Below are 14,416 nucleotides of genomic sequence, written 5' to 3' on the forward strand. Positions count from 1 at the left end.
CCGTCCTAGGTATCTTTAACGAATATAAAAACCGATGCACAGTGACAACTCTTGGAGCAACCAGGTATTTTTGCCTCAACGGAACTTCAGCATTTTCGATGTACCCAACTATTTCCTCCAAATTCGGGGTGAGTTCAAAATCGGAGAAGTGGAAGACATTGTGTGCCGGGTCCCAGCAGGTGACCAAAGCTCTTATGATATCCCCTCGAGGCTGTATTTCCAATAAACCCGCAAAACCTTTTAGATATTTCTTGATCTCATCTTGCCCTTCACCACCTAAATCATCCCACCATAACTGCAACTTGAAAGGGATTTTAGTCATTATTGAAAAAGGTTCATTTTGCATCGTGCTCATCCTGCACATTTATTAAGGTGATTAAGCAAAAAAAAAAATTTATTTGACTCAACCAATTGGCTATTTTTAATTTTTCACAGATTAAAAAAAGATCCGGCTCCGAACACGGCCTTTCAGCACTTCGGGGACGAAGACTTTGAGGCTGGGTGAGTCAACCAGTCAAAAATCCAAAAAATGACTACAAGTGGCCATTTATGCGAAGTCAGCCTTTCGGCGTCCCTTCTGGGAACATTCGGCTATTTTGACAAAAACGGCGTCCCCCGAATTATTTATGACGAAAATTAAAATTTTGACATTTTTGCAAAGGGGAGGTTGGACCCGATGAGGGTTGCCTACGTATCCCTCACCCTGTGAGAATCAAACCGGCATAGTTCGGGTAGATAAAACAAACTTCTTTTGAAAACAAGACTCTTTTTAATGGCAAATAAAACCATTTTTCATAAACAAAAACCTTTTTTTTTCTTTTTCTCAAAAATTCGACAGAGTTTCGACGCTATTTGGACATTGATTTTTTTCAAAATAGGAGATTAACTACCTCTATCTCTCTTTCCTCAAAGTATTCAAAAGCCAGTCGGCATGCAAGTCTGAAGCAAACAAATGTACAGGTAGCAAGTTGGATGCATCAGGATGGTCTTTTGTCGTTTTGGTACACCTGTCCTAGACAGACCCAACCCCTGTGTTGAGCCTCCAAAGTCAGATGCACATGATGCAAACAAACGTTCCTACTAGGGATCCGGCATGAAGCTGAGTTATTCTAGGTTCGTAAGCTGGGTATTTGTTCTAGACTGTGTACCCGAGCGGACAACTCGAGTCGAGGAGGGGGCTACGTACTGGGGACCCGTAAGATCGTCCGGCTTTGTAACTTGTCCGGTCTCTTTCTTAATCCAAGGTATGACACTAACAGAATAGGGAGTTTCAACCAGCAAGCACATCCCCGGAGGTAAGAAGATAAGGGTTTCGGCACAGTTTATATACAGTTCAGATAATATCAAAGCGGTAAAAGCAGCATTTAGCATATTAGGCTCAAACATGTAAAAATCAGATAATAAACAAAGCCAATTATAACAATTATTCCAAGCTCAAATTCTCGAACCCTGTACCAGAAGTTCTGGGTCCTTATATCCCCAGCAGAATCGCCAGAGCTGTCACACCTCCTTTTTCACCCGCGCCACCGCAAAGGGGCGCAGAGGGAGTTTTTCCAATTAAAGGACAATCGAAACGGGATTTATTTATTTATTTTAGAGTCGCCACTTAGGAGATTTATGGTGTCCCAAGTCACCAGTCGAATCCTGAATCGAGGAAAGGATTGACTCTGTATTACAGTTTGCGAACCAGAAATCCAAGTAAGGAATTCTGTTAACCCGGGAGAAGGTGTTAGGCATTCCCGAGTTCCTTGGTTCTAGCACGGTCGCTCAACTGTCATGTTTGTCTTATTTATCTGATTTTAATACATGTTGAACCTATGTGTAAATTTTAACTATTTACCGCTTTTATTATTATTATTTTTAACGAGAATTGCGACGTCGTGAAAATACATCTCGAGCCACGTCACATCAATGCACCCGTGGTTATTGACACATTTCAACTCTGTCGGGATTTGGATTTGGGTGACATAAATGTGCACCCGAGTTTAAGAAAGAAAATTATTAAAGGCGCGCCTAAAACGACTAGCGTATTATTATTTTGGGTAAAACCGTGAAATTTTGCTAAACGGCCCATCCCGAAATCTAAGTAATTTTACCAATACGTATAGAGGGCCCCACATCTTGTGCACTTTTGCTTGTCAAGGCTCGTCTCATTCATTATTTCTTAAAAGGGATTTGCACCGTCGTGGAGATGCATCTCGAACCACGTCACAATCAATGTACCCGTGGTTAGCGACACATTTCGACTTTCGTTGAGATTTGGATTTGGGTCACATAAATGTGCACCCGAGTTTAGGGAGGTAATGTTATTAAAACACGCACCTAAAGAGACTAACACGTTGTTATTTTGGACGAGGCCGTAAAATTCGCTAAACGGCACATCCTGGAATCTAAGTATTTAATATATATATTTAACGAGGGCCCCACCATTTGTGTATTTATTCATCGAGGCTCATCTCATTTTACTATCTTTAAAGGGCAAACCTAAAGTAATCTATAGTGTTCCACTTAGTTCGTTTCTAAAATAAAAGGAGGAGTCCTAGTTTATTATATGGTTTAAGATCTATTATAATTGGGTCATGAACACCACCATTTAAAATCAGAACCTAAATACTCAGACGGGCATGGCTATTCACCAACCTAATAGCGATTATCAGCAATTAATTGATTTTTTACAAAGTAGACAGTTCAACTCAATATCACCATGGCAAATGGTATTACTTTCATGCAGTCCTTATGATTAATATACTGAAATGGCCTAGAATGTTCAAATCTTACATGTCTACCATTATTTCAAAATTAACTACAAGCCGTATTATTAACAATTTGAGAATCAGATTTTTACTACTAACTATCACAAACCTCTCATGTTAAACTATCATAGGCCAAATATCAGATTTAACTACAACACGAATTAAGGAGTAAACCAGATTAAAACTGGTGTTTCAATTCTTCACACAAATCAAATGAGTTAACAATCCTATACGACCTCAAACAGTCCAATTATACAAGTGATATGAAATTCGAATGAACATAATTGCACTACACTTTTGAACTAAAACAAAACATGAGAAGTCAGAAACCATCTCAAGCAGCATTTCATTTCATATCCACAAGCTTGAAGGTTCCAGGATATGTACCTGGATGTTTGAAATATAAGAAGCAGAAGAAGAAGAAGAAGAAATCAGCAGCAGCAGAATGCGAGCAGCAATACAACAACAGTTCACAACAGCAATGCACCAAAAGATAACCAGCAGCGACTCAGGAAAAACCAGTTAAAATTTCCAGCAATACCAACAGCAACACAAACAACTAGTAACTGACCCCAAACAGCTTGACAACAACCAAATATCAGTCAAAACACAAGTGGAAACAACCCTAGAATTCAGTAATCAAGAGAAAACTCGAAAATACAACTCCACAGTTTAGCTAAAGCTCTTTTCAGTCTCAATGGAGTAGTACTAGTTGAACTAAGCTCACTCTTAAGACTCTTCTAGTTTTTCAGAATGTTCAATACCCTCAAGATTTTCAGAATGTTTTCTCTTCTAAAGTCTGCCCAAAAGAACAACCAGCCCAGACTAAAAAGGGTCGAAAGAGAAACTGATTTCTGTTCTCCAAAAACCAGCCCCTATATCGTGTAGAAAAAAAACCTCCTCTTCTGTCTAAAAATGACTCTATATATAACCCCCAAAGCAGGCCTGCCCCCTCCACACTCAAAAGCACTTTAGGCAGAATTTTTAAACTAATTCTGCCCATCATCTCTCAAACCCCACTATATTATGTTTTCCCTCCTTTTAATTCATTTGTTCCCCAATACCCTTGTCTTTTCTTTATTTAAATTCAAATAGGTATGGGCACCTATTTCTTAATCCATTTCCCTTAAACCTTCCCCCACTATTATGTTTTGTTCCATATTAGCATTTAAACAATTCATTAGTTTAAAGGTACTTTAGTACCCTACTGTCAGCCCATTCATCTTAAGCCATTTTCAAACCTTTTAAACCCCAAAATACCCCATGAAAACCCCTGTGATTTACCCTAGAATCCCCTACTGTCCTGCCTCACCCCTGTAACCCATCAACTATGACCAATTGATCTAACAAGAAACCTAATCACTGATTAACCTAAACCCATTCTTAATTAATTATTGAAACATAATGAACCGTGTCTAGACCAAGAACACATCAGCTGTAACCAATGCTCTTGGGGGGGGGGAACCCAACAACTGAATAAACTTAAGCTCAAAGGTGAACTCAAGTTCAATTCATATCAGACCCCAAACATTTTTATTTAACTCAGCAAACTCAAACAACAATTGAATTCAACCAGATCAAAATAGCATTGCAACAAGATGAATGACACGGTAATTCAGGAAATAAACTAAACATAATTCCATGTTAAACCTAAATACGAACAACACTGTAAATACATTAAATAAAAACACTGAATTCATATACAAAGTGATGGGCAATCACAGATGACATACTTTGAACTTACAATAATAGCGAGTAATTATGGGAATAACTACAGTTTATACAAAACTTACTAATACTGACTAATTCGAATCATTCAGGAAAACAAAGAAGAAACAAAATAAAGAGTAAGCACAAAACATTCGAATTTAAACAAAAAATAAGAAAGGAGTAGAGGATGAATTTACTGAACAAAAACTAATAGAAAAAGAAGATAAAACGAAAACCTACCAATTAAATAGGGCCTGGGTTCGAACCTCCGATGCCTTTTGGACTTGGGGCCAAGACGGACCCTAGTCGAGTGTTCCTAAACGAGAACACATTCGACTAAGGTCCGTTTTGACCTCAGTCTCTGTACTAGCTTCAGATCACCGTTCCGAAACCTTTGATTCGAGACTTTCCGGGGTGATTCGACGCAAACTAAGGGTGGTTTGGGAACGAGAGAGGTCAGGGGGTGGCAGGGTGTGAGTTTGGTGGCATATGAATGGATTAGGGTTTGGGTCGATTCCTTTGACCTAAGATTCGAGGAGTTTGGGGGTGATTCGAAGAAAACTGAGCGTGGGACTGGAACGAGGAAGTCTTGGGGAAGCTGTGGTGTGAAATTGGAGGCTATTGGACGAGATAAGGTTCCGACCTGATTTTCGATCTAATATTCGAAGCACACAGCTGGGATTCGAGGGATAAGAGTTAGGGATTCGAAATGGGGAGGTCGAGGGGAATCAGTGGTGAAAAGATGGGGTCGTTTGGACCACCGAAACCGCCGTGAGGCAATTTCCGGTGGGCGGTGCACGGTGGCAAGAGGCGGGGGATCTGTTTGGTCTCTGAAGCTCAGAGACGAAGAGGTGAGGGAGGGGTATGGCTTTGGGGGCGTGGGGTAAGGAATCATGGTTATATACGGGAGAGGGCATTTGATCTTGGCCGTTGGATCAATCACGATCAACGGCCTGGATCCTTTTACTGATAGGAAATGCCATCGTTTGGTTTAAGGTGGGGGGTGGCTGGATCCGGGTAACAGGTCGGGTTCGGGAATGGGTAAAGGAGATTGAATCTCGGCCGTTAGATCGATTTAATCCAACGGCCTTGATTAAGAGTGACCAAACGACGTCGTTTTAAGGCGTCTCTCGCCAGGCCAACTGGACCTGGTTCATGGGTGATTTGTGCCTGATTTTTGCATTGAAATTGGCCCAATTTTCACTCTTTTCTTTTTCCTTTCATTTTCTTTTAATTCCTAAAAAACAAAATTCCAAGATTATTTTAAGAAGATATTAATTAACCCTTAACAATAATTAACACACAAGATCAAATATTAAAATAAAATCACACAATTAAACAATAAAAATGACAAAACTACCAAAATTCATATTTTTGTGATTTTCATTCTTTAAAATAGGACATGGTTTAATTAATTCCAAAAATGCATAATCAAATCCTAAATATGCATGCAACAGGTATTTTGGTATTTTTCAATTAATTAAAGCAAAGTTAACATTCACAGACAAAAATAATTATCCAAAATGTCACGCAAAATTCTCAAAATTGTACCCAAAGGTAATTTGTTTTATTTTTCGATTTCTTTTGGAGTAGTTTTCGTGAAGCAAAAATCACGTGCTCACAATGTGTAAGTGGACTGACCCTGGTCCCTCGAGGACTTTAGAGATGGCAACACCAATATAGGAGAGGCCATTAGAGGTCTGATGGTGGTGAGGAATAGGGGTGGGCATTCGGTATTTTGCTTCGGTATTTAAGAATTTCGGTTCGGTATTCGGTTTATCAATTATGTATACCAAATACCATACCAAAATATTTCGGTACGGTTAGGTATTTCTTATTTTGGTTCGGTACAGTTTCAGTACGGTTTCGGTTAATAATCACTGAATAATCAATGCTAACAGTGCACATGCACAATTGAAACTTTCATTGTGAAAGAATCTGTTCTTATATATAACAGTGCACATGCACAACTGAATAAGTGAAAAGCAAAAGCTGAACAGGTTCTTTACAATCTGCACGCCAGTATATCAAAATTGAATCAAATTGAAAACTGAAAAGTTGAATCTGTACACAACTACACATTACACAACTATATTAAACAACTTAAACACAGTGCAATCAACTGGCCAACTGCACATTACACAACTTAACACTTAACGCAGTACACAATTGAATCTGTACACAACTACACATTACGCAACTTAACACTTAACACTTAAACACAGTGCAACAAAAACAATCTTAACACTTAAACACAGTGCAATTGGCCAACTGCAACAATCTTAACACTTAAACATAGTGCAACAAAAAACAGAGAGGGCATCCTTCAACAAATTGTCTTAATTCTTAAATACGAATTCCAGGAAGACGCGCAAGACAAAGCTTAATATGCTTCCTTAAACCAATTGTTCCATTCCTCTTTGGATTAACATTATAGACTTGACCACAATGCTTGCACTCTACTTTGCGAACTTGTCCGTTATTGTAACACCCCGTAATTTGAATCGGTTGTGGATGCATTTAACGAGTATTAGAATGATGGTAATTGAGTGGTTATGTTAAGTTATATTAGAGGTGAATTAGGGTCTAAGGAGAGGCCTAAGTCTAAGCCAAGTTGGAAAAGTTTCATATTAGATGAAATCTGTAAATGAGTGCGCACAAGATCTCACTTTGAACGATCATATCTCCGGTTCTATAACGAGTTGTGTAATTAATAACCTATCAAATTAAATCTCTTTGAGTCTAGTTTCCAAAGCAATAAACCGTTAGTCATTTGGAGGTGTATACAGAAAGTTATGACCATTTTACTGGGCAGGTGTCACTAGCTCGAAGTCACGCGTTTTTGCTGAGTATTCTGCCTCGCGCGCGAACAAGCGCGCGAACTCGCGCGTCTTGAAGGTTTTAAATACTTTAAAGACCAGAAATAATAGAAATTGAGTCACTTCTCAAGCCTAGGGTTTCCTCTACACCCCAACTCGACCAAGGCATCCAATTGCACACCTAAGGTGAGTTTTAAGTGTGTTGTCATGGTGATTTCATTTCTCAATCACTAGTTACAACATGATTTTGATTGTGTTTCATAGGATTCTTCAAAATCTCAAGAACACCCCAAAAGTTATCTTTCAAGATTTGGTCTACAAGAGGTAATCCTACACCCTTAGACTTACATATATGGTGTTATTATGGAATTATGAGCATGAATCTAGTATTGCAACTTATGGTATGGTGATTGGAAGTCATAAATTCCCAATTTAAATGCAAGACCATGGTAGGGATTTAAAGATGATTATTTGATAGGATTTGTTAGTTGGGTGTGAATGGATGGTCATACATATGTAGTTGGAAGTTATAGATTTGTTAGGAGTGATGGTGGAATAAATTGTTGGTTAATGGTGATAGTTGGATGAACAAATACTATAGTTATGAGGTGTAAACATCTATGCCTACAAGGTGTTGGGTAATATGCCTAAATGGCTTAGGTTACGGAATTTATTACTAATATTGGGTTCCATTGGATGTTATTGTTGTAGATTGAAAGTTCTTAGTAGTGTGGATCATTGTAGTACCACTAAGGAGCAAATTGAGGTATGTAAGGCTAACTCTTTACGTTTGGGAATATCTATGATTCTCCCTACGTCCCATTCATCATGAACATTACTAGTTTCCTCAGAAAGTAATTATGCCTTGGTTCCATGAATAGAAGTAGAACTTATATTCTCTAGATGACATAGTTTCATAATCATTCGATATTCTATGAGTTTCAGTTATGACAAATCAACTTATTATGAATACTCATCTTAGTTTAATCCTATTCACTATACCAGTATCATGTAAGTCTGTATGGCTCATTATTTCAGTATCACATATTACAGTATGATTCTTAGTTCCTGATTTAAATTCCTGAATGTTGAACACCTGTATTTTGGCCTGAGGCCACAGTTTATGCTTTGTGCATTTTGGACCTGAGGTCGCAGTTATGTATACGTATACTTGGTCCCGAGGCCGCAGTTGTGCACATATATATATATACGTATTGGGCATGAGGCTGCAGTTTAATGTTCAGATAAACAGGTTGTTCATCATTCAGAAGAGGGAGTATTCACATTCTTACTTCCTTGTTCAGTTATTAGTTTATCAGCTAGCAGTTCAGTTTCAATTTCAGTGTTGATAGTTCTTTTGTTCAGCTATTTTATATACCAGTACAATTCAAATGTACTGACGTCCCTTTTGCCCGGGGCCTGCATCTCGCGATGCAGGTAACGATTTTCAGGTTGACGATTCTGCTTGCTAGGACATCTCGTATCAGCTATTGGTGAGCCCCAGTCTTCCGGGGCCTTGTCTCTCTTTTGTTTTAGTCATTATAGTATTTCAGTTAATAAGGTGTACTGGGGACCTTGTCTCGGTAAACAGTTAGCATTTGCAGTATTCTTTAGAGGCTTCATAGACTATAACCCAGTCAGTCAGATCTTAGCAGGATTTCATGTGTTAGCCTTGTCGGCTACTTGTTTATACTTGCAGACCTTTCAGTATTTTCCGTATCTATGATATTTCAGTCAGACTCTTTAGTAGATTATCATGTTTTATATTTACCTCTAGCTCATAGTTACACCACATGTTGATTCAGCTAGTCAGTTGGTTCGCTCGGTCACATGTAGTCAGGCACCGAGTGTCGTGTTACGTCCAGGCCCAGGTTCGGGGCGTGACAGTTATCTTCTTTCACCTCAAAGTGTTCCCAAATATCGGAGCGTACTTTAGGAGCACGGGAAATGATTGCACTTGAACCTAAAAAAAATATAAATCATAAGTTAGAATATTATATTTTGATGATAATAAAACAAAACTGCAAAAGTATTAAGTATATCACCAAACAAATAGAGTATTAAACTTACCACTCAAGATGCAAGTTGCAACTATACATCAAACAATGCTAGTAATGCTTCCATTATTTTCCATATCTAAAGCTAATACGACCAAATATGTCATACAAATGAAAAAACATGATATATTATTTTGAACTAAAATACACACAAAATATTAAAGCTTACCAAGCTCGAGTTCCTCAAGATACTTCAAGTCTTCTTCAACACTAATATGATTCTTCTCTTCTCTAAGCCAATCATGAACACAAATAAGAGCTTGCACACATTTAGGAGTCAATGAACTCCTAAATGAATCAAGAATACGGCCACCAGTGCTAAATGTGCATTCCGACTCCACACTAGAAATTGGAATGGCCAACATATCACGAGCCAACTCCGAAAGAATAGGAAATCTAGGAGCATGTGTTTTCCACCAACTCAAGATATCAAATTCTTCACTAAAAGGCTCTTGTTCTTCACTAATGTATTTATCCAACTCCGATTTAGAACCCCCACTTCCATTGTCTTCCTTTTGTTTCTTCAAGCTAAGCTTAGTACTTATTTTTGATGCACTTATAACACTCCCATTAGATGTATTAGATGTGTTGTTAGATGAAGTAGAACTAGATGGAGATTGAGGACAAGATTCAGTTGAATACTTTTTTAGATACTCTCTAAATAAAGAATTCATATAAGCATACACCTCATCATTTATTTTCTTCCCTTTTTCCTCCCTAAAAAGTTCTTCAAGTGCTCCCTCAACATATTCAAATTTGTTACGTGGATCCAAGACGGAAGCAATAAAAATCATTTTATTCATCTTTTCGGGATCACCCCAATACTTCTTGAACTTTTCTTGCATTTGCTCAGCCATTTTTCTCAAATGCTCATCCTCACTAGCTAAACATATTTTCAAATGACAATAAAGTTCAGATACATCCTCAAAATGAGAATTACAAGTGACATAACGTGAACTGAAACTTTTTTAGTTAGCTCGTGAAATCTTGCAAGAAACTCTATCACATTCACCCAATCATCAGATTCAAGAGGACCTACACTACTACCATCTTCACAAAGATGAGAACATTAATAAGCAGAAAATCCATCATAAAAAAGATGCAACTTGTCAAAGGCCTTTTCAGTTGTGCCGTATCCAACATCAAATAGGTGGAATTCCACCTAGTAGGAATATCCAAACACAACATTTTGGTACATTCTACCTTTACATGTGCACAACACTGTTTAAACTTTAAGGTCTTTGCAGGCGAAGATCTCACATACTTCACAATATTTCTAACACGTGTCATAGAAGCATCAAGTTCTTTCAAACCATCTTGCACAATTAGATTTAGTATATGAGCCATGCATCTCACATGAAGACGTTTACCACTCATCATATTAGTTTTCCACATATCTAATTGTTTAGACAATTCTTTGACTGTGACATCATTTGAAGAAGCATTGTCCACGGTAATAGTGAAAACCTTGTCTAATTTCCATTCAAGCAAACAATCCCTAATAGCTTTAGCCATCTCTTCACCCTTATGACTAGTGATAGGGCAAAAATTTAGTATTCTTTTATGCAACTTCCAATCCCTATCAATGAAGTGGGCTGTCAAACACATATAATTTATTCTTTGTAATGAAGTCCATATGTCTGTTGTGAGGTAAATTTTTGGTTGTGCTTCTCTAAAAGAACTTCTTAGATTTTGCCTCAATTCACAGTAAACTTCATAACAATCCCTTGTTATTGTTCTATGAGAAGGAAGACGAAATAGTGGTTGAGTTTTTCTCATAAACTTCATAAAGCCTTCATTTTCTACAAAGCTAAATGGTAGTTCATCAATAACTATCATCTCAATTAAGGCCCTCCTAACCACTTTTTGATCAAATTTCCAAATTGATCCTTCATCATTTTGGCAAGATTGAAAATTTATCTTTGTTTGACTATTATCTTTAGCAATGTTAAGTGGGTATTCTTTACATCTAAACAAATAATTTTTCAATCCTGTTGTTCCATTCTTAGATGAATTAGCAGCATAAGCTTATTTACAATATCGACACCGTGCTTTCCCAACCCCATTAACCTCAATTTTATCAAAATGGTTCCAAACGTCAGACCTAGGTTGCATGACTTTCCTTTTCTTGGAATCTTGAGTATCAATGGTGTTGGTGTTACTATCTACCGTAATAGGTAAACTTTCACTAGGACCAACATCACTTACTTTACTTGTATCTTCCATATATATAAAATTAAATAAATATAAACATAAATTAACAATCAACAAATTAACTACCTTGCTATTAGTAATGCTGAGAGAATGTAAATATGAGAGTGCACTTTTAGATTTTAGACTAGCTATGAGTAGCTTCAACTACCATGTTTCTGCTTCTCCCTAGTCCCTACAAGTGCTACCAAAGTTTCTAAAATAATGAACCCCAGAAAGTCTTGAACGTGCAAGTCAATTAGAGCTCATATTCTGACTATAAGGTACATAAAAGACTAGGATTTCTCTTCAAAACACCAAGGAAGGAAGGATCTTTATTCCTTCCATTTTCGCTAGCAACTTTCTTTAAAATATTTGAAACGCGATTTCAGAACACACACTCTCTCTATTTTTTTGGGTTTTTACTCTTTCGACACATTGATAAGAACTGGCATACTCAATGGAGTTACCAAGTATACCTTGCACTGATCAATAAGTTAGATTTTGTACTTCTTTTGCCACATATAGAAAAAGACATCAATTTCAGAAAGAAAAATGAATAACAAAATAAGGGATCCTCTTCACCTCTAACTCATCTGCTAAAGCAAGTCAATAAAAAAAAAGCAAGTAGAAGCATACCTTCGAAAATTGAAACTATCGCAAGTTCGCAACAGTAGCGTCTTCATTTGCCCGGAATTTGTGAGAGTGAGGAGTGAGGAGTCACCGAGTGAGGACTAAGGAATCGAATCGAGCTCGAAAATCGCCTAATGCCCTAATCTCCTACTCAGTCAATTGTATCTGAGTCTGAGACCCTGACTATCAGTACTGCTCGACCCCAGTACCTAATGAATTAGCCCTAATCTTTAAAGTGGGCTGGGGCGATGGGCTGGGGCGCTGGGAAGTTGGAATTAAAATTATTAGAGTGAGAAGGGGCGATGGGCTGGGCTGGGGCAGTGGACTGGGGCAATAAGAAAATGTATTTAAAAAACTCGGTATTTCGGTATACCAAAATTTCAAATTTCTAATACCGAGGACCGTACCAAAATACTGAAATTGCAATACCGAATTAGACCAAAATACAGAAAAAACCGAAACCGAAATACCGAATTAATTCGGTTCGGTTCGGAATTCGGTTTTTCGGATTTTATGCCCACCCCTAGTGAGGAACCACTATGAACGACAACAGATGAACGGCGATGAGGGTGAGTTAGGGTTAGGACTTGAGAGCATTTGAGAGAAGAGGGGATCAGATGTCGGCGTGAGACGAGAGGGAAATGAGAGGTTTGGGGGAAGGTCATTAGGTTTAATTTAGGTAGGGGGATCTGGACCGTTGATCAAAGTGATCAACGGCCAAGATTTAGCAAAAAATGGGCCGGGTAGATGCTGTGTTTGGGTTGGGTAAATTTTGTGCCTGGTCTAATTTGAAATTGGGATTAAAATTGGGCTAGGTATTTTGGCTAAATTTGAAAATAAGGGGGTCATTTGTTAAATACCCTATTTAATTAATAAAATAATTTTTAAAAATAACTAATAGACTGTAAAAAATAATTTTTATGCCTGGAAATATTTTAAAATGATTACTTAATATTTTAAAAATATAAAAGGCTATTTTTCAGTAAAATAATGTAATAATGCATGCATAGGCTATAATTGCAAAGTAATTACAATTGCATTCTAAAAATATAAATGTGGCTATTTGTGCAATAATTGAAACTTGATACAAATATAAATAATACAATTAAGTGACAAAAATTATTATAAAACTATTTGTGATGCAATTAGTGATTGTTTTTTATAAAATAAATGTTGGGAGAAATTAGTTAGAATTTTTTTAAAATGCAGAAATTATATAAAAAATACTAATTGATGCCAAAGCATAATTTTGAAAATATTATGGAAAAAATTGGGTATCAACAAATATCGAAACAACCCACTTAGTTGGAAAATAAGTCCACATATATCCCTATCTATACGCTCTAAAAAGGTAGATGATTCCATGCTAACCTTCATTAGTGATGATCTAGTGATCATTTTGCCTTGATAATATAAGCATCACAAGAAAATTCATCATTTGTAAGAATCTTCAAGTTCTTTAATGGACGCCCACTCGAATTTTCAATAATTTGTCTCGTCATTATTGGTCCAGGATGGCCCAAGCGGCCATGCCAAAGCATAGAAGTATTTGAATTAGTAAATTTCTGGTTTACGATAGAGTGTGCTTCAACTGTACTGATCTTTGAATAGTATAAGCCAGAAGATAAAGTTGGAAATTTTTTCTACAATGCACTTCTGGCCAGAATATCTTTGTAATACAAAGATATTCCATACTCATTTCATCTATCGTCTCAACATGATACCCATTTCAGCGGATATCTATAAAACTCAACAAGTTTCTTCAGGACTTGGAGGAGAATAATGTATTGTCTATAATAAGTTTTGTTCCCTTAGACAGAAATATAGTGACTCTTCCGGAGCTTCAATCAAACATATATTACCTGAAATTGTAGAAACATTTGCTTTTTCTCTATGCAAATGAGAAACGTATTTATGATATTTGAATATGGCATGAGTTGTTTCACTATCAATCACACAAATATCTTCATGATTGGTCTTTGATCCAAACATAATTTGAGGATTTCCATCTTCTCTAATACTTTCAAAGTATTTACTCGAGATGACAGAGTTTCGTGCTGATAACGTGTTATAAAATAACGACTGTAAAGTAAATAACCAAAGACAAGTATAGAGAGAAACTGATATATTGTTCAACTTCAAACTGATGTACATAGTGAACTGAAAACTCCTCTATTTATTGAAAAAAAGAAGTAGATGCGAGTTTTTCAGGAAGCAGTTGCAAGGCTTTTCGGGAAGCAGTTGCGAGGCTTTT

General features: G+C 37.1%; 1 protein-coding gene across 1 annotated transcript; it reads right to left on the minus strand.

Moving 5' to 3' along the window:
• Positions 1 to 9,380: 9,380 nt before the first annotated feature.
• LOC142162994 (zinc finger BED domain-containing protein RICESLEEPER 2-like) lies at positions 9,381 to 10,133 on the minus strand. The gene is made up of 2 exons (XM_075220238.1): positions 9,509 to 10,133; positions 9,381 to 9,424 (listed from the first exon to the last, which is right to left on the minus strand). The coding sequence occupies exons 1-2, from the start codon at positions 10,131 to 10,133 to the stop codon at positions 9,381 to 9,383; spliced, it is 669 nt and encodes a 222-aa protein (XP_075076339.1).
• Positions 10,134 to 14,416: the final 4,283 nt, after the last annotated feature.

Source organism: Nicotiana tabacum, chromosome 8, assembly GCF_000715075.1.
Source record: "Nicotiana tabacum cultivar K326 chromosome 8, ASM71507v2, whole genome shotgun sequence".
NCBI classification, from domain to species: domain Eukaryota; kingdom Viridiplantae; phylum Streptophyta; class Magnoliopsida; order Solanales; family Solanaceae; genus Nicotiana; species Nicotiana tabacum.

Bases quoted from the DNA above. Each gene is read 5' to 3' on its own strand.
- LOC142162994 (XM_075220238.1), bottom strand. From the start codon at position 10,133: ATGATTTTTATTGCTTCCGTCTTGGATCCACGTAACAAATTTGAATAT. The intron at 9,425-9,508 runs GTAAGCTTTAAT...TGGTCGTATTAG, and splicing joins TCTTGAGGAACTCGAGCTTG to CTTTAGATATGGAAAATAAT.